This window comes from Gambusia affinis, linkage group LG02 (genome assembly GCF_019740435.1).
Source record: "Gambusia affinis linkage group LG02, SWU_Gaff_1.0, whole genome shotgun sequence".
NCBI classification, from domain to species: Eukaryota; Metazoa; Chordata; class Actinopteri; order Cyprinodontiformes; family Poeciliidae; genus Gambusia; species Gambusia affinis.
The window spans coordinates 6,857,667-6,885,158 of NC_057869.1; the positions used below are offsets into that span (position 1 = coordinate 6,857,667).

The window sequence follows — 27,492 nt, forward strand, 5'->3', positions numbered from 1 at the left end:
ACAGAGTTGCTGCATTTTGTGCTCTTCTCTAAAAATACATCCTATTGCTTTTATACAAGACAGCCATGGAAGGGATGTCTGTAAGCATTAAGTTAAACTTTCATTCTATCAGTATCAAAGTTCAAACAACAGTTTTAAAGCAGTGCTATATATGAATGTGTACACAGAAGGAGAGTGGGAGAAATTAAAAGCAATGCTTACCAATGCATCAAAAGAAGGGAAACCATGCAGCATACTGTATGGTTGATAATTCAGATTAATTGCCAAAGCAGAAAATAAGACTGACTTAAAAAATGTGTAAATGCCTGCAGACCTCTGCAGTATGTGAATTGCTCAACACAGAATTTGGTTAACACTTGGAAGTGCATCACGCTCTAAAAGCAAGGGAGCTCTAAGCCACACTTGACGATTTAATACATTAAGAGAAACCTCATCAAAGCCATTGGTGACTCTGGATGAGCACAGAGATTGCCAGCTCAGTTGGGACAATCTGTTATCGAGAGAGCTATTTATTGACAAGCCAAGTAGCTGACACAGCAGCTCAAGTCAAACTAGACCAAAACTGAACACACCATCCCCACTAAAATGTGTCAGTGGTTGGGTCTTTCAATAGGGATGTTCTTTCTCCAGCAGCAACAGGGAACCTCCTCAGACTATATGGCATGATGGATGTAACTAAATAGAGAAGAATCCAGAGAGAAAACCTTTAGTCAGAAAAAACCTTTGACTCTGGACCTTTCGGTAGGACAAAACCCCTAAACTGACAGCCAAAGCCACCAAGGAAGAGCTTGAATCAGAGATGTGTAACAATAGCCTAGCCAAAATCGAAATGGCATTTTCAAAGACAACTGGTGGCAAGACCTAATAAAATAAATGACAAAAGACACTATCCATCTAGTTTGACTGAACTATTTTGCATGGAAGAACAGCCCACAATTTCAGCTGATTGAGACATGATGTGGTGAAAGGAAATGACTTTCAAATTGTTATTGCAAGTAAAAGTCAGAAAAGTTTGCAGTCATCTTTCAACCGTCCCGAATAACACTAAACATCAAAATGACACTGCAGTTAGTGATTTTAATATGACAACATGTGGAAAGATTTGAACTGTTGGGAAGCTGGAGTTTTTGCTCAAATTTGTCAACAAAATTTTACTTTATGAAGCAAATATTTAAGATTTGATTTTTTTTTACCAATATTGTTGTTGTTATACAATTTCAAAGAAAAGCTAGACTGGACTAGTTTTCAGAGACTCTCAGGCAGCCTGCAGCTGGGTGCCTCAGCAGCATCCCATCCCCCTCCTCATCTTTTGTTCCCTCTCCCACTCACTAAACCAGTTCATCAGGGTGGAGGTGGGACAGGAGGGATCCATGGACTTAAAGAGATAATAATAGACTGGTGTGGAACTTGCTGTTGATTCAGTTGGACAGCAGCACCCATGAGACAACCAAAGGGAGAGAGAGTCTCCCATCATTGGCTTTCTATCAGTTTCTCTTCATCATGGCATATCTGAAACTGTCTCTCTCTTCTTTCTCACCTTTCTCATCTGTCCATCTCAGGACAGGCTCCTTCTCATCCACTGCATGTGGTCTCCGCTGAACATATGCCTCTCACTTACACTATCCATCAGTCAACAAGGAAAGGGGCAAACAAGAGGTGACCTTATCACTCCTACAATATAGAGTAATTAAGCTGAAAGCTGACAAAACTCTTATTTCAACTGGAGTCTCCAATTCTCTCATTTATTTCTTTGAATAACAAATGCCCCAAAGTGTTAACAAACCAAAAATGAAGAAAATTCAATGCACCAAAGGCGTAATTAACTTGGAGGACATTGTTTTAAAACTGGGTTTTAGATTCTAAAAACATATATTAACACAAAAATGTTTAGATGGGCTGCTGCTCAAAGCTTTACATGTGTAAATATAGAAAGAGACAAAATATTAAAGATCTGCAATGGAAAAACTGTCATTGGTCATACATCTCTAAAGAAAGGCAATAAATGTGTCTGATGCCTTTCCTAAATAAATCTGTGACATCACTTTAAATAAAAGAAGAAAATGACCAAATACAGAATGATCACCATACCTTCATAGCAGTTGTAGGAAAATAAATATTGCTTATCTTCTTTCACATCGTTACTTGCAAAACCTAGTTTCTCTGAAGCAGATATGAAATAATTTCAAGATTGTGCAACATGCTAAAAGGTGTTTATGAGAATGAGTGTTTAAATAAAAGCTGAGCAATCTGTACATGATTTTACAAAGAAATTTTGGGAAAGTTTTTAGGCTTTCAATACATGGGAAGCATCAGAGTCTGTTTAGACATCTTTTTAGTTGAGTACATCTATCTGTTTTGAGTACGAAGACTGAAATATGTGATGTGCTTGTAATTTACTAGACATACATTTGGAAATAGGCCCATGTGAGTCATTTTGTAAACCCTTTATTACATTGAAAATAGCTCAAACTCACTCGGGTAGGACTGAGAGCACTTCTGAAATTAAATGATCAAGTCTTGACACAGAATTGTTACTTGATTTAGGCCCTTCTTCAAGTGTGAATGTGCTTTAAACCTTCACGTTGTACCTCCAACAGTATACGTCAAGTATCTGTCTTGCTGGAAGGTGATCTGCTTCCCAGTCTTGTTCCTCTAACACAGTTTCCACCAGAATTCCCCTGTTTTTAATGGAGTCCATCTTCCTAACATCTCTGACCAGCTTCCTGATCTCTGCTGCAGAAAAGTATCTCTCATAATGCAAGATCTGCCAGTTTTCTTCCACTCAAAAATAATTTAAAACTAAGTATTAAAAAATAATTGGGACACCCTACAACATTTAACATTACTGAAAAATGTAAATAATATAAATAAATAACAACACTCCAAAATTATGCATACATTGTAAAGTTTTCTATAAAATAAAATAAAAAACAAAGCAATTTAGGGCACGCCCACATTTAATTCCTCTTAAAACTGGGAAAGAAAAGAAGAAGTTTGAAGCCACTTTGCTGCAGCAGAACTTAGTAACCTCACTATCACATAATCCATCATGGATTTGACATTTTATCATACAAAATTCCTGGAAAGTACTTCTTATTTACCCCTTACATTTCAAAGTTACGTAAAAATTTCATAACAACTATGTGGATTTTGTTTGAGTTTTCCAAGGTATTGCATGCTGGATCTTTGACCAAAAAGAAATATGAAAATGGACAGATCAAGAGTGTAATACTGCCATTGCAATGTGCACATACTTTAAAGTTTGCTTCCTGCCTTTTGACCTTCAGATTTCTATCATTATTTTGTCACAAGGATATAAATGTAGAGTCCACACATTAATTAATTTCACGGATTGCAGAAGTGTGTGGGCATGGGCATGTGCGAGTGTGTAGGACTGGGATCGCTACCAACTGACACGCCCTTTCCTTGCTCAGTTTGTTTAAAGGGTTTGTAAAGCAGCAGCCTTATCTCACCTACACTGACAAAAGCCTGCCCTCTCCCCCCAAATTAAATTGGACCCATAGCGGTGTGATCAAATCAGCTGGCAGGCGGAAAATTCTGGCCGTCAATCACAGAGGTGTCTGATAAGAGGAGGCAAGGAGTCCCAGCGGGGGCAGCTGTTGGTTCACTCTGCCTCAGCACCTAAATGATAACTGCGAGCAGCAGGCACCACCGTCCTACACACCTTGCTCCGAGCGTCTCATCACAACCCCGTGCCCTCTGCTCTTTACTTGGACAGATGCTCAGTCACACACATAAAATGAAGACGTATATTCACAGAGAGATGCTTTTGGTGTAAGGCTCAAACTTTCCGGTTATGGTGCACATCTAGTTTGAGACATTTTTGTTGGCTCTAATCTATTAAATATATAGATATGTATATTTTTTTACCGCCTGGTAACAAAAACCTCTTTTTCATTTTATTCCTAATATATCTGCTATTAGCCTTTGAGTTACTTTATTCAGTCTTTTAAATTCAAAGACTTTAAATTAATCTACTAAAAAGCGAAACAAAGGCCTTTTGTTCTGTCATTGTTGAAAGTTCAAAAGGATTTTTTTTTTGCTTTTCTTTCATCTAACCTGTCCTGTGTTTTTGTGTCTTCTCCCCTTCCTTTCTGTGTTCTCAATTCCTGTCCCTTGTCTCACCTTCTGTCTACTTTGTGGCCTTTTCTCAGGCTTTGTGAGTTTCGATAACCCATCCAGTGCTCAGGCCGCTATCCAGGCTATGAATGGCTTCCAGATAGGCATGAAGAGGCTGAAGGTGCAGCTAAAGCGGCCAAAGGACGCCAACCGACCTTACTGACTCGTCTGCTGTCCATAAACAGGTGAGGTACCACTTATGGAGTAGCATACAGCAATGACAGTGCACTTAAAAAGTTTTGTGCTTTATTAATTTCTTGATTTACAACAGTAGCTGTCTCAAATTATGATGGAAACCATTCATTGTAAAGGATCTTTTATATACTTTTTTGAGGGTGTAACTTTTGTCTTAGTAACATGTAGTAATAAGATTTACCATTTTAATCATCTACATCTCATTGCCTCTAATCACTTGTTTCAGTTCACATCAGATGTGATAAAGTGTGGTAAAACTTAACTATTTCATTGAGATCTCACTTTGTCTCTGATCTTTTAAGACTCATAATATGACTGTTAAAGCAACAGTCATATCCAGAGGTCGCATTAATGGAATATTTTCATTATTTGACCGGTTATTTTGTTAGACAACTGAAAAATTTAAAGCCGTCGATCATTTGACAGGTTATAATTAACACCCCTGACTGGTGCACATGGGAAGACATTATAGACTTTACGCAAAGAGTTCATCGCAGAGGCAACTAAAATCAATCAATGCAAAAAATCCTTTCTGAATATCATCTCTGAACTACTGTATTTTCTGGATTATAGAGCGCACCTCACCACAAAGTTTTTTTTTTTTTTTAAATGGAAACGTACATATATAAGCCGCACTGGGCTATAAGCCGCTGGTATCTCTTCCGCTCTCTGTTTTCCACAGAGGGAGAGAGGGAGAAATTAATAGCAAATAAATCTGTTATTAAGGACATAGCCCTCCGTCTCCAATGCCGAACCATGGATTCGTTCACGGCGAGCTTACATGGAGCAGCTATCGATCTGGTCGATAGCCTTCAACTTAAAAGTTGACTGACCAAGTGTAGCTATTTATTTACAGTATTTATTTATTTATTAGGAGGGGCAAATTTCAATGTAACATTTAATATTTGCTTTTAACTAATACTAAGATCTACTAACATAACCTTCCTCAATGTTAACCAATTCTTTAACTGTACCTATGCAACATTTGCAATTTTATCAAAATAAATGTTCTATTAATCACCCATCCATTGTCTATACTCATACATCCTTGTGGGGTCATGGGATGGGTGTGGGTCTTGTCCACAGAGACCACAGGATCTCCTGTGGTGACTGGAAGTGGGAAGTGGGTTACATAGACGTGTCGCTAGCATTATATTTTAATGCCTAAGAATACTTAGCAATATGTAAACAGAATTTAATAACTCAAATAAATGTGTTAGTTTCTACTATTCTGTTCTATATTGACTTAAACATTTTACAGAGACAAAAAGTAGTTTAAGATACTGACATTGGCAGGGACACCCTCCAGTGTAAGTATTGCAGTAATATTTTATGCATCACATTTATTTATTTATTTATTTATTTTTTTTCCTTTGGCCAGTTATGGTTATAATTTATACCCAAGGCATTTGTTGAAAACTTCCCTAAATGTGTTTAAATTTTATGTGAACATATTTCTGGTACTCCTGTGAAGTGCAACAGCAACTAAGGAATCATACTAAACAGCACGGTTCCCTTTCTGGGTGATCTTCTGGTTTACTTGCTGCCATATGTCTTGATTACTTCACATTTTGATCCCAAAACATAGGAGCTTTCATATATACCAATATAGACATGGCTTTCTCTTAGCACCAGGATCCCTGAATAGACTAATTTCACAGTGTCACAACTGATTCAAATAATCATCGCCCATCTGTTTACAAACCACAGCTGCCAAGCGCAAAAATAATATAGATGCATGCTCTCAAATCCCAACTGGCAGGACTACTTTTCATTACAATAACATAAGCCTGGATTCAATCCCCCCATAAATGAATGCATGGTATGACCACTTGCTTGTTTTAGATGTGCCTCTTTAAAAGCCACAGGATGGCATATGCAGTACAAATGATAAATGCACCTTCAATCAGTTCCCTGACAGCATTTGAATGGAGCTATGGCCTGCTAATTGCGGAGAAGCTTTCAAAGCTGACACACAAAGAGAAAAAAGATGGTAGGGTGAATTTGATTTATCACAGTCACAGGGACAAATAGTAAATATCCTGCAACTCTGCCAGATGACAGAGCAGTCATTAGGATATACTTTAAAAGTCACAAAGTAAATCCATTACCCACATTAACATTCCGTCACTTAATCAGGAAGTGTGTTTATGCCTGTTGGTGTGTGTGTGAACGTTTCAGCGTCCTCCTTTGTCTTTTGTCCAGCTCAGTCCATTTCTCTTTCTTTGAAGCTACCAGACCATTTCTCTAGCTGCAGTTTAGAAAAGAAAAAAACACAGCAAAACTGGTAATAAGCCAAGAAAAACACTGAGTCCATTTTTTACTTGTATTTATTTTTTCAAAGTTTAATGTTTTTAGATTCTTAAAGAACAACGATACAGGAACATCTCAATAAATGTAAAAATTATTTTAAGTTTTTTAACTTTGAATAGTAAAACTCACTGTTTATACTAAAAATACACCAAGACATATACTGTAAGTGGTCATTGTTAAGCTAATAAAAAAAGGACATTTTTTTGTTAAATTTTAGAAAGTACATAAGACTAACAAAAAAACATTTTAAGTACATAAATAGTATATTATGGTGAATTTAATCAAGGAAAAGACTGCAATGTAGTTGTTTATCAGACAACCACTGAGATCCTCCAGAAGAAAAAAGCCAGGGAGACCGCAAAAGGATAGCTACTAAAGAAGCTTATTGTTTATAGTGTCATATGCAATCATATCCAACCATATTAATGGAAAGTTATGTTAAAGAAAAAATATTGAGAGCATTACAGACAATTCAACAGTTTGGGGGGATATTAACAAGGTGTGGACTGGTGTCAGTCAGAACTTCTTATTTAGAGATGTATTCAGGACATGAACTACAACGGTTCCCCTTCCTTGTGTTGAGCTTATCCTTAGCTAGAAATGTCAACAGCACCTTAATATATCTAAGAGAAAGAAAGAGAGAAAGATTTATGTCCCAAGGTCCTCTCAGATTGAAAATTGTGCATTTCAATTAAAAATAAATGTGACGTAAGGGTGCAGACCCACAGAATCAGATATAGTTGATTTTAAGGTTCCCACTGTCAGTGATGATTTTGTTCTTCTGGTGGTAGTCAATTGAGTTCCATCCACTCCAAAGTCAGCACAGCTATCTACCAAGGAAATATTAGAGGACTTCTTGCTTTCATCTAATGAAAAGACCAACAGAGATGTTGATTTCCTTTTTCTGAAACATATTGCACCTGTCTACACTGACAAAAACATCAATGCCTGATCTGATGACCTTAATATCTTTGTGCTTGCCTGGTCAGTAAACGTCCCTGCCCTTAATCATGTAGCTTCTCTCCGGGGTTTAAGTCAATAAGAAGAAAAGAGACACCAGATCCAACAATGTAGAAGAGCCAAAGGATCTTAGAAGAACCTAGGCTTCCTTTACACCCACAGAGTCAAAGTTTCATCACCTCCAAACCACACTGCAATGATGCAGCAATTCATGCGAAATAATCTCCAATCAAGTATTAGGTCCAGTTACCTTGTAATACTTTTCAGTTGCCCCGTTTTTCTATTAAAAACGTATTTTTTTATCAGTCTTGCAAATATTTTACTTTCCTGAAAACTTAATTTTGGGTTTTCATTAACCGCATGCCACATTCATCAAAAGTAACAAAAAAAATAAGAAGCTTAAAATATATCACTCTGTGTGTAAATGAATTGAGTTTCCCTTTTTCAGTTTAATTATTTTAATAACTTTTTAACATTCTGATTTGCAGAGATGCACATCCACAAACAAAATATTGAAAAAGAGCAGTAACTTGTATATTTTTTAAATTTTGTTATTCCACAATCTCAATTGCTACAAATGCAAACTACAAAATGCTTCTTTATAAAAAAAAAATAAATAAAAAAATAAAAAAAAAACTTCAATATGTAGATAAGCACAGAGGCTGCTGTTTTCTCTGACTCTGACAATGTTGCTTTGAAGTTGAATTAAAAACAAGATCAGACAGCATTCTTCTCTTCTGGTCTCAGGAGCCTCGCTACTCTAAAATTCCAGTCTGTGTCTTAAAGATAAACTTAATGCAAAAAAGCAGTGAAGCACTCACTGTACAGCCACCCTCACAGCAAACAATGTAAGGCAAATCCAATTACTGAAGACAGAACAAGTTTCTGAAATATGCATTTCTGCCGTTAGGGTTATCTTTGTGAATATAAACGTAAATTCAACCTTTTAACCTGCAAATGTTGTCAGTTTGGGAATGTTTTACCACCAGACAGAAGAACAAATAAAGACCTTTTTGATGTCCTGTGCTGAGCTGAATATCATTAGTTCTGTTGTACTGTCTTTTTTCCAGTTTAATGATCATAATGAATGAATGAATGAATTTGATTTGACAGGCAAAATAAGTGAAATTGTGGCACACAAACATACAGGGGCTTCTTTGAAATCTGACTCAAGGAAAAGAAAATCCCACTGTTTCTTTCTTTTTTTTTCACCCCCACCAACTGGCAACCTGACATGGCCAATCACAGTGTGAGGTGGCCTTTCTCCGCTATAGCCACACACCCCACCGACACCTGTCATGGGGCCAAGTTCCCACAGCTGTAAGTTGAACCCATGGTGTCATTTTCTTCTGGATGACGTCATGTGGTGGGACTGTGACTGCGTTGCATGACGTGGCGTTGGTTGATATCTCTGAACTCTATCTCTTTATATTCTGCCCTCCTTTCATGTATATATTATATATATACTTTATATTGTACATTGGCAGTTTGTGGAGTGCGGTAGTCGATGACTTTATTGGCTGATACCTGTAAAATGACATGCTGACTGGTTGGTTTGGTGATTATAACTGGAAGTGGCCTTTAGCTCTTTGTGCCATTGTACCGTGTATCTTGTCCTCTTGTGGGGTTTGTGTGTATGGATGTACTGTACTTTTTATTTTTCTATCTCTTTGCTTTCATGTCCACAGTGTCCTTCTTTCACAAAACTCTAAATTTAATTTTGCAAAAGGGACCTTTTTCTTCATCTACTCCACAGCACTTTAGATGGGAAATACCCAGGGTGGCCCTTCGTTCTTGTAACCGATTGCATTCCCTTTTTGTTTCGGTGAATGTTGACACTTCACCTTTCCGTGCATTTCTTCTACACAGGGAATTCTACTGCAAAACCTTTTTGTTTGTCTAACATAAGAATCATTTCCTATTTATTTATTCATGAGGATGCAAAGCAAAAGAAATAAGAAATGAAGCAGACCTGTAGACCCACATAAACAAAACCAGTCCCCTTAAGATACTCTAAACATTGACTATTTAGCATGCCACTTGAACTTTCATGTTGTCACTTTTCAACCACAGATCTCAAGAAATTTTTCTGCTAATCTGCATTGTATACCAACACAAATAGGTAACGTACTTGTGAAGTGGAAATGAAGTAGCAAATGGTTTTCAGTTGTTTTTCATTGTTAATAAAAATCTGGAATTGTGACATATGTTTTGTTCAGTCTCCTCATGACAAAAAACAAATCACTGACATTATCAGATTTCTCTTAGCACCATTGTAGCTGTAGAGGCTTTACATGGTGATTGTTCGAATGACAGATGTACCTCTGCCCCTCTCCGGTCATTTGGAACTACTAAAAGATTTCTTTGAGAATCCCCTCTTCTGTCCTAACTGACCAGAGCATCTTCAGGTGCACCATGTTTTCGAAATGCTACATTTGTAGGTTGTGCATTGCTATAAATTGATCAGATCTTGATCAATTTATGATAATAAATGATCGGACATGTAAGAAACACGAATATAGGAGGTAGAACTAAAAATGCATTAATCTCACTGTCATTTTGACAATATCTAAATCCTTTAGATGCTAAATAAAACAAACACAGCCCCCCTAAATTTATAAGATTTTTAATATTACAAGCAATGCTAAAAAGACTGATGCTGATCTGATATACACAGAGGGAAGAACATAAAAAATAGGTAAAAATTAAACACAAATAAATGAACTGGAATTGCACAGTACTAATAACAATCATGGACAGAAAGACATTAAGTGAATGCAGAAAAACCTTACAGACATTAATAACAAACTGAGAATATCAACACTAATCTAAACTGAATCACCCAAGGATGTGACACATTTCCTTCATTTTACACTTTACAATTTTTCAGTTTGTCTATCACATAAAACTTTAATAAAATATATTTAAGTTTATAGTCAGAACACAAAATATTAGTTTCATGTGTATAAATTACATTGCGCTGTAGTTGTGTTTTTAGTTTTTAGCATGTCAATAGATAAATTCCTATTTTCTGCTGTTCAAATGTCACACAACTTGACATGTGAACAATTGATAGCAAACAGATTCACAATGAAAAAAGGTCCTTTCTTTGCAAGTTGGTTTGTTGATACACCCAACGTCATCCTGAAAGGAGTCATCAAATTTCCCTTGCCCTGTTTCAGAAGAGCTGCAGGCGACTCACCCTCCTGTAGTTTTTCTATTCACTGAACTCAGTGGGAGGGTGGGGAAAGAGCTGCGCAAACACTGAGAAATAAAGTTTTTCTGGCCTCAACTCTGATTCTCAAGTACAAGGAGTCTTTTATGGTGCATTCTAAGAAGGTGGTAACAAGTGGATTTTAATATACCTTCTAAAGAAATAAAAAAATATTGTTTATGATCTGACATACTTGGTGTTTGAAATAACCTTCAAGGAAGCTCTTTTCATGTGGAAAAATAGATCAATTTTAAAAACCGCTGTCTGTTTCATTTTGGTACACATAAAGGTAGAAATGCCCTTATAACGTACAAAAGAATGTATCTGTAATTGGGATTGTTAGTGCCATATGTCACTAATGGCTGGGCTGGCTTTGTTACTCGCAACAAATAAGTTAGAATCTAGGCCATGTCTGAAAAAGCAGATCTATTATGAAACTGTAACAAGCTCATTTACAGAAATGGAAAGGTAGAACAAAGAGAGCACCCAGGCATGTGTTCGCATCAGAAAGTCAGACCCTTTCATGTTCATTCCCAAAGAGTGATTTGCTGTGATTTTGCTTCCTTTCTTCAAACTGCATCATAGTTCACAACATATTAGCCCTGATGGGCAGTAAACATATTCTTTTATATCCAAAGCTTAACAGCTCCAACACGTTTAGTATCAGTCAGTATGATGTCAATCCAACACATAGACAGGGAAGGGTTTCCAAATTAGAGGCCATTTGTTGACATGTTCACATTTCTTTTCTAACCATCGGTTTTCTGTCACTCTAATTATTACGCAGCTTTAACTCTCTTTAACACTTGTTTTCTTCTTTTTATCTCTTATGTTCTTTTGTAGTATTTTTTGTTTGTAGGGAATTAACAAAGAGATGAATGACAGCAATGTCTCAAGGAGCTTTTCTTTTTCAAGCAGTAAGAACCCAGTCAGTTTAAATTAGGCCTTCCTTGGATTAGTGCTGTCACAGTGTAGATGTCTGTTCCATATGGTTTTAACACAGATCTTCCACCCCACCTCTAGCCCACTTATTTCTGGCTGTGATTGACACACTGTTTTTTTTTTCTTCTTCTTCTTCTTCCCGTCTGTTCCTCTCGCTGTTGGCTGTGCCTGTCAGTCTGTGTGATAACCAGGAGCCAGCAACCCTGAGCATGTTTGCTACAGCCTTCCTGAATCCACTCACCTTATTCTTTCCTGTCTCTTTCTCTTTTCCTTTCTCTGTGTCACAGGATGAAGGGCCACAACACCTTATTTCCACAAGTGCAGTAAAAGTACAAAGACTCCTCGTTCTGCTACATATCATGAAGAAAGGGTGGTCCCTTGATCCTCCTGGAAAGCCGCTGAAAGATTGGGTGATTGAAAGAAGGATCCTAGAGTTGTTGTTTTTTATTATCATTTTAGTTTTTTCTTTCTTCGCAAATGCCTCTCTTTTCCCTTTTTTGCTTTGGCATCTGTGGAAGAAGATTTTTTGCAGAGACCAACTTTTTGCTGCTGTTTTTTAGACATGATGAAAAGAAAAAAAACTTTATAGACTCATTATGCTCAAAGCATGCATACTGACACAGGATACAGATAAACTCACTTAAAAAATATATTAAAAAAAATAAACCAAACATACAAGAAATTAAACAAGCTGCACTTAATGAATGAAAAAACTAAAAAAAAGACTCTGTACATGTATAAATACGTGCAAATGCCAACACAAGAACTGAAGCAAATCCATGCGCACGCACACCCCCACACACTAATATACACAAACACACACACACCAGCCTGCTGCCATTTTGGTTTTTGTGCCTACACAGGTGTTGTGCTCTGTGACAGGGCAAGCTCTGCATCGAAGTGGAAAAACAAGAAGAAGAAAAGGAGAGGAGTGGGGAAATCCAGGATAATTTACATGCATCATTCCTTAGGAATAGGGACCAAAGGACTAAATGCTTTTTAAAAGATTATAAATATATAAATATATAAATATATATTTAAAAACTCATACCTTGTAGCTGCAAGTATTTACTCATAGTGGAAAAAAAGAATCATTAAATCAATATCCAGTGGCTTTCTGTAAGAATGGATAAAAGAAAATGGAAATAATGTATTAAAAAAAGACATGGAGTCGTAGTATAGGGGCTGATCTTTTGCTCTGGATGCTGATTTTAGCAGCAGGTTGTAGAATAGTGATGTATACTAGAAAAAAAGTACATTTGCAAATTTTTGCTGTTGTTAAAAAAAAATCATTTAATTTCCCATTAAAAGTTGGTGAAAGACGGAGTAACAAAAACATTTATCCACGCCTTTGGACGGCACATTCATTTATTTTTTTCTTAGATGTAAAGGTAACAGCCACTGGATATCCCACTCATCATGATGTATAAGGCACTGCACTCTGACAGCTAAAGAGACTGATCTAGCAGACTAAAAAGGAAAACAAGAGACAAAGAAGACTGAACTCCGTGATGTCTGTGCTGGACAGCGTGCAGATATTTAAGGCTTTTCACTGGCCTTTGTGTTCAAGCGACAATCCACTGTAAAGACCAAGTCAAATGGACATGGGGTGTCTTTTTTCCCTCTCTTTCTGTTCATTCTCCTTGACCTTTTGTATTGCATCATGAAGTGTATATCTTGAAGCCACACATGATTGAAATTAGATGGATAAAAGGCAGATAGATGACCATGAAGAGAAGAGCGAAAAAGCACGAGAGGAGGAGTAGGGCAACAGCTACTGAAACTGCCAAGAGAATGAACTGTGTTTAGCAATGAACTAACCTTGTGGTTCTCTCCTCAAGTTAACGCCGAAGAAAAAAAAAAGCAGGGACATCTGAATGACAAGGCTAGGCTGTCTGTGTCTAGCAGAGGCGTTGCAATTTATAGTGACAAAAGTTTCATCTTATTAGTTAGCTGATAAAAATTAACACAAATTTAAGGGTCATTTAGCTCAGCTGAACCTAAATTATACAAATTTTACTTTAAACATATTCCCTGACCATTTCCCTTTATAAAACATGGAAAAAGCAACTGCTTAAACAGACTAAATCTATGAAATGTAGGAACCACTCATCTTCCTCCCTCAACTCATCCATAGCTTTTCAGAGTAAAGCACTCTTGTGCTTTCACTTTTTGATTTAAAGTCCTGTTGCCTTTTTTGACTGTTTTAGAGCTGTACATGTGGACTCCTCTGTAAAGCCCAATCAATATGTTTGGAGTCGGGGAGGAGCGCTGGTTGTTTTCAGTCACTATGAGCACTTCCTGATTTGCTCTGCAGAACACCAGCTCGCATCCTTAAACCAGCCCTTCTGAGCACTGACAGCTGGCATTAAGAGGCAGGGCAAGGCAAGAAGGAGTCGAGCAGGAAGAGAGGAAATCAGCGGCTTATCACATTTACATCCTTCTTAAGTGATGCTTCATGGTTGTTTCAGCACAATGTTGCTGACAAAATTAGAAATGGTAGTCAAGCCTTTGGCGACAAATATTATGGATCTGTGATGTATGCTTCCGAAGAACCCGTATTTATTTCCAAACAGATCATATTTCCTGTTTGGACTCTTCTTCTTGCCTTCTCTTTCCTCAAGATTTTGACACAATGCGGAGAGGTTAACCAAAAAAAAAATGCCAGCATATTCCATTTTTCTAGGGCTCCATCTCTGTCATTGAAGTGGGCTTAAGGTCTTGATCCAAGCTTTGTCAACCACCTTGTCTTATTGTGACTTTTTTAATGTTTGAACATTACACATGCCCTTTCAAATCACAGCTGTTCAACATCACCCCACTGATTTTTTTTTTTTTTTTTTACCTTCTGAGCTACTGCCTGTGCTCACTACACTTCAATTATCTCTTGCACTATATTAAACATGCTATTCAACATTCCCTAATCACACCGCAATCATAAGCCTCTATACATTAGCAGCAATGAAGTGAAAAATCACAGGAATAATCACCTGGACCCAATGATGGCAGAGATAGTTCCCAACATGCACATGCGTGACAGAAGGAAGATTAGGGAGAATTATGTCTGTGCCTACTCCTTGGCAAGGCTGCTGACAGCTGACCTGGCATCACTAACACAGCCACATTTACCAGGAGAGTGGATGGGGAATGCGAAACAAAACAATCCATATTGGCCTTAAAATTACAGAGCAGATTGGCAGTGCCAAAAACTAAAATAGTAGTGCAAAGTAAAGCAAAGCATTAGCTTTCCCTGCTCAACAACTGTTCCAAAAACAGTTGCTTATAAAATGGGTCAAAACCAACAATTTTGTGGGAAATGTCCAATCCTGCTCTAGTAGCAGCTGAGAGTCCTGTGTATCCGCAACAAAATTGCTTCTCAGCAGTTGGCAATAGAGGTCAACCAATTTTACAAAACAACTTGCTCAGACTTGTTTCTTTTCTGCTAAGAGACCTCCAAAGCACACTTTTGCTCAACTGTAACATAATATGCAGAAGCACAGCTCTTCAGAGAAGAATGATGTCCAACAAATTGTTTATTTTGTAATGGAATTATTACATACAATTTCTTCTTGTACTTTTTCCCTCCGTAACCTTTGGTTTAAATGCCGAAGAATGCATGAAGTGAGTTAGAAAAAGGCTGCATCCTCTGAACAGTTTGTGTTTATTATCTTTTTGAAGCAGAAGCCGTCAGTTGGCAGAGTAATGTTCAATGAGCAATTGAATGTTCCATGCTTGTCTTGGCAATCCCTAAAATACACTCGGTAACATAAATCTTGCATGCATGCTCCACTGAACTTTTCCGTTTTAAATCAGATGCTGTAGTGTTTCCTCTCCTAATAGCAGGTTGAGTCCCCAGTGAGCCAAAATCCAGCCCGGCTTAGCCTCCTGCTGTCTAGCTTGGCTGATAGTGCAACGTTCATGTAGCATGTACCTGCTATGCCAGAGCTAAATTAGGAAATGAGAAACCAGCACTTGAACACTTTTAACAAGGGTGTTCCGATTACCTTTACACCCTGGGAAGGATGGTGCTGAAGTGTTGAGCATTGAAAGCAGAGTCTGTGGTGTATGTGCACTAGAGCTACCAAAATGAGACGGAAAGTTTGTTTTTAGAGTTTTATATTGCTTGTTGAAATTTTAAATCTGCTTTTCTTTCAGTCTCTGAACCCTAAAAAGTGACAACTACTAAGTTACCAAATTGTGATTTTGCATATACCCTGAAAAGTTATATAGGTAAAGGTTAGTTGGAAGTTGGAACTTTGTCTCTAATAATACAGAACTAAGTAAAAGTTTTCATACAACTTGGACTTTATCAGACTTGCTATGTCACATCCATAAGCTTCAAAGTAATTTGTTAGCATTTTTCACATGCAATGCCTTGCAGTGCATTCATTATGAAATGGATGTAAAAGCACACATCGTTTTCAATATTGATCTACAAACTTTAAAACTCTAAAAGTGTGGAGTACAGATGTATTCACCACCCCCCAAGTTAACACATAGTAGAATCACTGTTTGATGCAGTCACATTCAGAGGGATATTTCTAACAGCTTTGCACATCTGGCAGACACTGTCCGCCTTGAATGGGTCATTTTATCACATTAATATGCTTTGACCAAAACCACTGCATTGCAGCTCTGCCTGGATGTTCAAGCCTGTTGTCCTTTGGGACGTTAAGCCTTTGCCTCAGTCTTTTGTGGCCCTAACATGTTTTATTTTCTAGCCCCTGCCCTTAGATCCATCTTTCTTTATATGAACTCCAACAAATTACCCTGCTTAGTGATGTAAAGAATTTCCACAGCATGATCCAGCCATCACCATGTTCTTTGATGGAGACCATGGATTTCTTTTCTGATTAATTCTTTCAGGCTGGTCAATTTAGGAAGATGCTTTTGATCTGTTTGCTGTTCCTTAGTTTTCTTGATGTTGTTTTTTTTTTTTTTTTCTCTCTCTCTCTAACAAACCCCTGAGATCTTTACAGAACAGTGTAATCAAATTACACTCAGCATACTAAAATTTACAGAGATTATCAATTATGTGGTTTTTGAATGAATGTGGTTGCATTAAATTTATGAGGTGCATCTTTATAATGGGGTTGAATGCATTTGCACAGCTCACTTTTCATATTTAAATTCACACACAAAAAAAAAATCCCAAATAATCCCAATAAACTTTAGTGAATTTGTAGATGTTAGGTGAAAAAAATGTAGCAACAATCATTTGTTTCTACATTTTACATCAGAGTGAACAGGACTTTACTCTGATGTGTCATGATTTATGAAATGAAATATTGCTTTAGCTCTGATTTGCTCTATTAACAAGAACTTATAAAAAGGTTTCTAAATTGATGAGATGTTTTAGCAAGGAAATAAGAAAAATGCATGCATATTATTACTTACAAGGCTTGTTGTTTAGCGTTGCATATATTCTAGGAGGAATAGAGTGGAATATGAATATCCAACCCACTGGGTGCATAACACTGAAATAGTGGTGATTGTCAAGGAAAGGAAGCAAAATGTAATTGACTGAAAGCAGAGAGATAATTAAAGGAACCTGTTGGACAGGAGGGAAGAAATTAATGCCTCTCATTTAATGGCTGCATTGGGAAAGAGCTGTTCCATCGTCTCATTTTGGCACCTAAAAGGGTTTTGCTCTGGAAATTGAATTTTGGATAGAAAAAGATGGTGGGTGGGAATAGTGGAAACAGGCACTGGGTGGTGTTGGTGCTGGTGGGGGGATGCTGCGTGCTAAACTGAAACTCCACAAAATCGCTCCCAATGCTCAGGGCATCAGGCACAATGATGTCATGATTAGTGGAGAGGTTCAGAGCCTTGCCTTACCCCTGATCCTGAAAAGGTTGAGCAGACAAATAGGCAGACAGTGTGAGGCAGCAGAGAGGACTGATATATCAACAAATTCTGGGATTGGACCTAAATGGTCATAATTCAATTCCAAGAGTAACAAAAACACATCTTAATATCCACCAAAATGCACAGAAAAAGACTTAAGGTGTGTGTGGCAATATTTAACAACACCAAGAAATAAAGGTCAAGTCTTTTTTTTTCTGTATTAATGTAAATAGCATTTGAAACACTAATAAGGGCAAGGCTCTATAGCAACTTGTGTTGAGAAGCTCAACTCTGTGGGACAATGATGTCACTATAAAATGTATCCACAGCAGTGCAGGGATTTAGGAGAGTTTAAGTCCTCTTAAGCCCCTTAGGTTTGGGCTGTGAACATGCATCCTACAACCGTAAGCGTCGGACCAAGGCTTAGAAATTATTTGACTTAGTGTCAGACCTAAGCCATGGCCCCAAAGTGATCCGTTAATTAAGATTCCGTGTATACCGTCATGTCATGATTTTTCTGACAGAAGAAAGATTGCCAGTGCAGTAATTGGATTAGTCCAATTGGGGCTGATGAACAGATATGGCAGTGACAGTAGAGTTCATCCGTCTGTATGAACGCTCCGTGCTTGACAATTTAGAGGCAAAAAAGGAGAAGAAAACATCAGCTACGAGTAGACTTTTAGAAATTAATCACAAGAAAACGTTTAGGCTTTTGCAGCAGTTACAGAGGCTTTTCCTCTCCAGGTACCAGTTTGTTTAGCATGTACATAAACCATTTTGGATTCAAGCATTTATTACACAAGGTTTGAAACTATACATAAATGGTTAGGCTGACACTGGAGGAACGGACAAACAACAAAGCAATCCCAGCAGAACCCCTTATTGCTTGATCCAGTCTGCCACTGTTCTCCTAACCAGACAGCTGCATTATACCTGTACATACAATATAGCTTATTTTTAAATTCTGTTTATCTTTCTTTATAGGTCGTACATTAGATCATGTTCAAACGTAAAAAAAAAAAAAAAAAAAAAAAAAAAAAAAATTAAAATAAAAGAATGGCTAATATATTTCAGTGAAACTGAGAAAAGGTACATATTGAATAATTTATCAAAAGCAGAAGATAAAATGTTTTTATTTCTTGTAAAGTAAAACACTGTTGTTTAAAAAGGGGGATTTTATACTCATATCAGTAAATGTTTCTTTATTTTTTTCACTCCATTGTGTTATTAACCGCTGAAGCTGGGCAAACCCGTTGTCACAAGGTTTAATCGGATATCCTTTGATCGTTTTTCTTTATTTTTTGGGCCGTACAATCCCTGTGTGAAATCCCCTGTGGATGGACGAGTTCAAAGAGATTTTTCACTCTGAAAGCTTTTAAATCAATACAAGAATTAGCAAACTGCACTGTAAAAGGATGATTGATGGACCTGGTCCGTGGATTCAGAAAAAAAGAGTTTATTGCACAACTGAGTCCTAATGGTTTGGGGTTGTTGGAAAAAAGAAAAAAAAAATGTATTTGCGACCTTGTTTCAAAGCAAAGAAAATATAACTTCAAACAAAACAAAGAGAAAAGGGGAAAAAACAGACAAAAAATATCAAATTTTGCCATCCTATTGGTTTTGGGACCTATGCTGTCATATATTAATGTCTTTTAACCACTGTTGGTGTCCTGTAACAGTGCCCTTTTTATGTCTTTATTCTTTTCAGGGTTATTTGTCATCATTGACATATCTCTGAGTTTCATATTCTCTGCTCCTTCCTAAGGGATGTTTCAACCACAGCTTCTTACTTAATGTGACTCAGTCCACTAAAGACACTGTGCCAACAGTAGATCATGTGACACCGCTTTGCTCCAGTCGAATCGGTTTGTAAAAGTGAGTTGGGAATTCTGCCTTAAACCCAGCACTACCTGTGAAGAGTGGTCAGACACTTTATTCTGAGGATGCCAAAAGCTCTTTAAAGCAAACATTTAGCCAGATTCAGTTTTAGCCTCAAGCCCATTGTGACACAAATATGGATGTGGTTGTCCACCTCCATTTCCATTGGTTACAAGGACCAAAATGTAAACAAGCTCAGCTAGAGCTGAGCAGTTTGCTTCAATCAAGCATTCATTGAGAACCTTTAAAGTGTTCATTATTCTACGTTCATATTTTTTGTATTATAAACCATTACATTCCCAGCTTCACTATGTAATTTCAGTTTTTATTAAATGTTCAAAATTTATAATAATTTTCTTAGGTATTTTAAAAATAATCATGCTTTTTTTTTTTTCTTTGAGCTAATGTTTCTGTTTTTTTGTTTCAAACAGAAATGTAATTTAAATACCGCTGGCTGGGGCCCGTTTCCCTGGTTCGGGATGATATCTCCCATAGTGATCCTGAACTCTGTAGTTCTCTAGTTATTATATTCTGCTTAGACTAAAATAAAGCACAGTCCTGTAGAAGACGAAAACTCTTTTGTCTCTGTTATTTATTCAAAGCACCCTGTTAAGAATGCATCTATAGGGTATGGATTTATCATGTCTTGTGCAGAGGTTTAAATGAGTATGTGTCCTAATGTTACATGGATTGCAGAGGGCATGTCATTGTATTAATTGAGCTAACAGCTCTAACCATATCCGAATACCAAATTAGATAAGACGGTTAGTAGAGAATAGTTTAAAAAGGGCGAATAATGCATAATGAATGGAAGGGAGATTGAAAGAGGGAGGGGAATAAATTGTGAATTGATTAAAGGGAAATGGATATTCAGCTCTTGTCCTCAAAAGATTTTACAGTAGAAACAATATCAGATTCTATGAGTACTGCTCGTTATCATCTGTAACTAAGTAGGAGGAAAACAATTAATTAAAGCTTTGTCTCTTACTTCTCCAATGGAAAACACTACACTAAAAAATGCCATATATAAGTGAGAAGAGTCATTTCTCAGTGTTTTCTGGTTTCCTCCCACACACCATGCAAACTGTTAAGATGAGTTACTGCTCACTGATGATTCTGAATACGATAAAAGATGGTATTTTTTTTTCTCTTAGCAATAATTAAAATCTCATTCTAGGAGACAAATGCTAACCTGAAAATAAATGAAAAAGTACTTGCCTCCTCAACCTAATGACTGGATGTTGATGGCTACTCCCATGTAGTATTTTTCTTTTCTTTTTTTTTTTCTTATCATTTAGAGGTGGACTTTCTGCTATGCTTATTATCATCCTATTGCATAGCTAAAATAAGCTTTAGATTCAAGTCAGATTGCTGGGAATTCTCGTTCAGAATTTTCTGGTAGAAAGTGTAACTCATAGTACCATCAATTGAATATCAACCAGGTCCGGAAGCACCAGAGCATGCAATCGTGTGCAGCTGATTGTGTCACCTTGTTTAAATGTCTTCTTATTTGCATTGTTCGGAGTTTGGTTTAATGTAATGGGTCACACATCTTACAAAATGTTTTACTTTTGTCTCATTATTCCATATATTTTACAAAACATAAAGATGCCACTTTTTGATTCTCTTTCTTGTTGTTTACTTGTAAACATTGGCAGTTAAGGCCTGAAGTGCTTTGCATGTTGTCCTTAGTTCTTTTGTGACTTCATTTTCACTACTCAAATTACTGCATTTTGGATTTACTCTGGTTATGTTTGCAGAACATTAACATGTTTTTATCCTTAACAATTAAGTTTGACAGAAAAAAAACAAAAAAAAAACAGTAGTATAAATCTACTTCTTCACTGCACTTATACTTTAAGTACAGAAAGCGAGTGAGAACTAAGCCTAAACACCAAAGGACAATGAGAAAAATAGGTATTTTTTTCAGCCCTGGTTTTAATCAATACTGTTTTCGCTATGCACCACACAGGGATGCACCTGATTTACATTGGCTGGACAAAAGCAACAGAAAATTATTTTATAAGAGGAAACTTAACTGAACTTGCTTGTTGTTTGAAATGTGCTACCCCCTTACGTATCTACACCCTGAATGGTGTGCCATGTCACTAACATCAGAAACCACCACTGCCATCGGGAGGAAAACTGTCATACTATCTGTTTTCTGAATAGAGTGTATTACACTAGGAAACGTCAATGGCCAAGCCATCCCAAGACACATAACATAATTTCTTGTTGATGAGTCTCTTTTGTGTATCTGTGTAGCACCATTGGTGAAGAAACAGATTTATGGTTGCTAAATTTGCAGGTGATAAAAAGGTAATGAGTGGTCAGTTGGGGCACTAACTCTTACCCATTCACATGCTGACTTCTGAGCAGAGTCCTTGGAGACTGTCTCTCATTGTGTTGCGAGACAGTCCGTGATTCCACATGACAAACTGGATTGTTCCTGGAGCGAGTCCTGCTGAATTATTTTGGTCCTTTCGATTGCATCTCCTACTCCTGAGATTTTCCCCGACGGTTGCCTTTGAGCCATAAGCCTCGACAGCCACCGTTGTCGATACTCAATCTGTTCTGTAACCCCTAAAGCTGATGAAATGTGCTAACAGGCGTTTGTTTGTTTGTCTCTGGTAGGGGGACCAGGGGAAAGAAAATGGAACAACAAGACTCTTTTGACAGTTCCATTTTTTGCGATGTTTTGGTGTAAGGGATAATCATGAAGTATGGATTGGATAGGGGAAAGTTATTACATTTTGTTGTCTTTATCCTTGTTTGAGCTGGATAAAAAAAAGGTCAGGTTGTTCAAAACATGGTTCTTTGCCATTTTCAGATTTATCCCCAATTGTCAGTGTAGAGTAAAAACGCTGTTGTTCACATGTCTCTGTCTTGTATGACTCAAAATCTTCCCAGTAAATTTGTCAATTTGATGTAGAATCCTCTGCATAGTAAAGTGGTGCTAGTGTGGGCTTTATTGGTGATGTTGATTAACATTGAATTGACAAAGCTCTGGTACTTAAGATGACGTCAAGTAAAAAGCTCAGCATCAATACGTCTTCTGACTTTTAGTGTCCATTTTTGACTTTAGTACTATGCTATTCAATCCCATTAAAGCACATTTTGTCTAAGAAATAAACAGAATATTTATTCTGAAACAACATTTTATGTCCCTCAATGAGTACATTTGAGTATACAAGCAAAGTGAAAGACATGGAAGCATACAGATTCGTGCAAAACTGACATTATGATATTAAATATGAATAAGAGATAATACATTAAGGGCATATTTACAATATGAGAAAAAAAATTTATATGCACAGTGAATAAAATTAGCATTCTCAGATTAGAAGATGCATGCAATTGTGTTTTTCTTTTTTTAAATACAAAATGTGGATGTATATAAAAGCACCACCAGAGTATTTACAAGAATGTAAACTGTGCCAAAAACAGTATAGATGTGAACACTTAATGGGTTTGACTTTGTTGGGAACAGTGATGTTTATAAAGTCTTACAGATGCTGGTAGACTTGACTGTCTCCTGCCACTACCATCAGTATGAGGGGCATCCTATGACAAAGCTGGTCTTTTTGATATATTTATCTAATCACATCCTCTCAGTGGTAGATGCATTGCTGCTTCAACAGCCACCACAGAGTCAAAAAGTGTCTTTCAACCTCTCACTGCACTCAGAATCCTTAGCACGTATTGTCTGCTCTGACCCTTTCTGTAAAGAGCATCTGTGTTGTGACTCCAGTCTAGTTTAATGTTCAGGTGAACACCCAGTATTTATAAAAGTCCATTCAATGTCCACAATGCTTTGATGTTCACCAGTGTCAATGTGATGGATTTTCACCTGTGGAACTCCTCCACCAGGTCCTTTGTTTTCCTCGTGTTGATCAGGTGATACTCCAAAGGACCGTCATGTCATGACTGGCTTTGTCCACTCCCAAGGACAAAGCGACCAGCCCGGGCCTCAAAACATTCTGACTCCGTGGGAATCCCACTGCAAAACGGATTTTCTGCACTTCAGCCTGAGCCTCTGAGTGAAACCTTGCCTTCAAACATCAACAATGAGGCAAGACCAGCACATCCACCCCCTAAAGCTCCAAAGAACAAAGCGACTACCAGGAAAACAAAAGGTATCCCCAAAGTGTTTATAGTTGGAGATGAGGCACAAAATGGAATCAGTCACAATCCCAAGAAAATGAGAATGATTTCTTTTCTGGTGACATTATATCTGATTTAACTCGCAAAGTACTCTCTCTAACCACTGATCAGCCAGATATTGAGACTTTAATTGTGCATGTTGGAGCCAACGATCTGGCAAAGCAGAAATCTGAGATTCTGAAAAAGGACTTTAATATTCTTTTGAACATTATGGGAAAATTAAAAATGAAGTTATTTCTTAGTGGTCCAATTCCATCACCTCAATGGGGAGACGAAAACACTCCAGGCAGGGCATGATAAACAAATGGCTGATTAAAACCTGCTCTGCCAGCTCAGTGACCTTCTTTGATAACCTCTGGATCTATTGGCAGCACTTTCACCTTTTTTGAAGAGGCGGACGCCTTTTTTTTTCCTCCCCTCCAGGGGGGGCTTTTGTGGGTTCTAGTGTCCCTTATTTTAAAGTAGGCTGACAGGAAAGGGGGAATCAGAGGGGGAAGACATGTGGTAAATGTTGACGGGTCCAGGAATTGAACCCGCGACAGCCGCGTCGAGGACTCAAGGCCTCCAAACGTGGGTTGTGCAAACCTTTTTCAATTTATCAACAAGGACAGCAAAGTGATCAAAGCTTGAGAAGAACTGGCTCACGGAGTTCTGACCAGGATGATGCCCTCCGCATATCAGGAGCAAGCTATTCCAAAACAAGCTGATACAACATTGACTGGAGACAGAGTGACTGGTTCGCTTCCTCCTTTCCCTCTCCTTCCCCCCCTCCTTCTCTGCTATGCATCCCCAGAAGCAGAACCAAACGAGGAGAAGCAGCATTCAGCATCTATGCACAACAAATTTGGAACAAACTTTCAGAAAACTGTAAAACAACTGAAACACTGATTTTCTTTAAATCTCGACTAAAAACCCACTTGTCTAGGATTGTATTTGAACATAATCAATTAGAAATTTAATGATGGAACTTTACTTAATGTATTGATTGTTGATTCTATGTTGCATTGTGTTTCTGTGTTTGATATGATGTAAAGCACTTTGAAATGCTTTGCTGCTGAAATGTGCTATACAAATAAAATTTGATTTTGATTTTGATTTGATCAAATAACTTTTGTTGATGTCAGCACAATTTCCTGAGGGACTCTGATACTGCAACTAGATTGTTAGAGACACAGCCCCTGTAATCTTGCAGATTATGGCTGGCTAAAATAGTAGTTGAGTTTCCACTAGAAAAGGTGGTGGTCCACTTGCTTTAGAACTGCATGATATTGAGAGTACTGAAGAAATCAAAAAACAGATCCTTACAGTGTTTGCAGGTTTTTTCAGGTGGATGAGAAATCCGTGCAAGTGGTAAATGGTGGCACCATCCCCCTTGATGCGAAGACTGTACAATCCCAACTATAGTGGATCCAACAAAGACCTCTCCAGAGATCAAAGATAGTTGAAGACCAACCTCACTAGAGTCTTCATCAATTTTGAGGTTATTTCTCCCAGCCTGTAGCTACTGAGCTCTTTCAGATGAGTGGTCTTCTCCATCGGTACCACATAGGAAGTCTTCCAAAGCTGTGGTATCATCTCCAGCTTCAGACTTGTTGAAGATGTATCCTCTGATGCCACACAATTGATCTGAGTAGCACTTCAGGAGTCTGGAGCTGATGTCAACTGGACCTGCAACCTTTTGCACCTTGATCTTTCGCAGCTCGTTTCTCACCTGAAGTGTTGAAAGAGACAAGATTGTGTAGAGGGAGGGCAGGCTGGAGTTCTCTAAAGCAGCGGGGGTGGGTGATGGCTGAGATCTGAGAGGTGGGATGTTTGGAGAAGAAAAGCAGGCAGTCATCAAAGATAAGGGGGCTTGCAGCAGGTGAGACTGGGCTGGGGGGTGCATGAGTGTCTGATCAAACCTGTTGAAAACTTGTTCACATCATTCACCGACCCTAAATCGTAGACAGTCCTTTGTCCTTGAGATGTAGATGAATCGTTGAGTCTTGATCTGATTAGATGACTCTTCTGTGAAGAGCCATCAATAGATAAGTCTCCAAAAGACACTCCTTTGAAGACAATAATATGCACATTTTTGGACAAGGCAGACAGTTTGACAGAGTAGTGAAAGAAGTCATCTATGTGAAACATGAAAAGCGTACCTTGAACACAAGAGGTGGCCTCAAATTGAATCTAATGTCTACTGCAACTTTAACTCATCTTCCCAGGAAGTTTCACAAAGACTCACACCATGGGACATATGACCAAAACAATGCACATGCTGATATTGTAGGTGACTTGCTGTGATTGTATGACACCAACAGGGAATTGAATAGAGTTCAACCAGAGATTCATGTGATCTCAATGGCCTTATTAGTGATAATAATCATTAGTGTTTTCTAATGTCTTATCATTATGATTGTTTCCAATGACAAATTATAAGCTGAATACTTCCAAATTAAATTTCAGAACTGAAGAAACCTCCTGGATGAGATGAACCATCTCCAACATAACAGGATAATTCCAGTTACCTTTGAATACAATTTTGAAGACTTATAGGGAAGAAGACATCATGAGCCAATCATAAGTGATCTTGGGGTAATTTGAAAGATACAGTATTCAGGCAATAATAAATCCTCATTTTTTCTGTAGCATAGTCTTTAAAGTCAGAGATACGTCATTAAGCTATGAAGATGTCTTGTCCATCATATGTGCTTATGTTATATTATTACCACTTGATCTCTTCCATGCTTGCTATAAGTTCCCTCACGCCCTATCAACTCAACCATTAAGAATGAATCTTAACAAAATAACTGATAGGTTTTTAGATTAAAATATAGTCTGAACTTATAGGAAACTGTTTCATAAAAGTGAAAATATATATCTTTGATCCAATTATATCTGACACTTCACCTGCATCATTGCTTTTTCCAGCCTGGATAAAGCAACAATATCTTATGTCTTTTTACAGCATTTGGGAAGAAATATGTTTACAAATAGATTAAATGGTACCATGTGTGCTACTGATTTCAGGTGAGTCACACTCAAAATTACAACTAAAACTTGTATGCTTCCAATTATGCCACTTAGGTGTGGTTGGGACACCTCTGACTCCAAGCTTACTAGATTTATAATGAAGTGATGCCATTTTATTATAGTTTCCATTTTTTTCTGATGATAGGAAAATACATAGACTGCAGACATCAATTTATGTGCTTTTAAATTTCTGTCATTTGCCCATCCTATGTTGTTTGAAAGTAATTATGAATAATTGGCCTTTCAGTTTCTTAACTATGTCCAACAGAAATATTTACCATATTCCTTCCACTTATCATGCATTTAGAATTTGAATGTTAGTATCCATTAATCTGTCAGTGCATCCATTAGGGACACTCAAGCATTTGGGAGCATCTGCACACTTCAACAGGCATGTTCTTTAATAGGAAACATTTTGCTGAGTAAAAGCCTAATGTATGACACTCAAATTTAAAAGTGCAATTTACACATTTTAAAATTGGATTTCTAAATTTTCTTCATGTTCTTTTGAAAGTGTTATGGAGACATTTTTTCTGTACACTGCCTTGAATAGGGTGTGAATGGGTATGATCGAGGGTGGAATATTTCCATTCCAACCACCTTAACATGCAAATTCTGAAATAACAAACAGTTATAACTAAATGAAAGTGTGAAGAAGACCTGGGTAAGCAAAGCTCTACAATCCCTTTGATCCTATTATGTATTACAAAAGCTTAATCAATATCCAATCAAGGGGAATACAGAGAGCCCTGTCTTACAGAGCTCTTTGTTGTCAGAGGTGAGGTTGCCATGGTGACTAGACAGGTGTCGAGAGCTTAGACTGC

The 27,492-nt window shown here is 37.5% G+C and overlaps 1 protein-coding gene across 9 annotated transcripts in view; it reads left to right on the top strand.

Annotated features, from left to right (window-relative positions):
* Positions 1-22,208, top strand: part of celf6 (CUGBP Elav-like family member 6) — a 159,295-nt gene extending 137,087 nt beyond the window's left edge. For 4 of the 9 annotated variants that reach the window (XM_044133876.1, XM_044133890.1, XM_044133914.1 and 1 more), the window contains exons 12-13: positions 4,176-4,325; positions 12,052-22,207. In XM_044133876.1, coding sequence (XP_043989811.1) covers positions 4,176-4,303 — 128 coding nt within the window. In that variant the 3' untranslated portion in view covers positions 4,304-4,325; positions 12,052-22,207. Of the gene's footprint in view, positions 1-4,175; positions 4,326-8,856; positions 8,929-12,051 lie in introns of all 9 variants that reach the window. The other 5 variants (XM_044133903.1, XM_044133933.1, XM_044133940.1 and 2 more) reach the window with 2 other exon arrangements.
* The last annotated feature ends 5,284 nt before the right edge of the window (positions 22,209-27,492 follow it).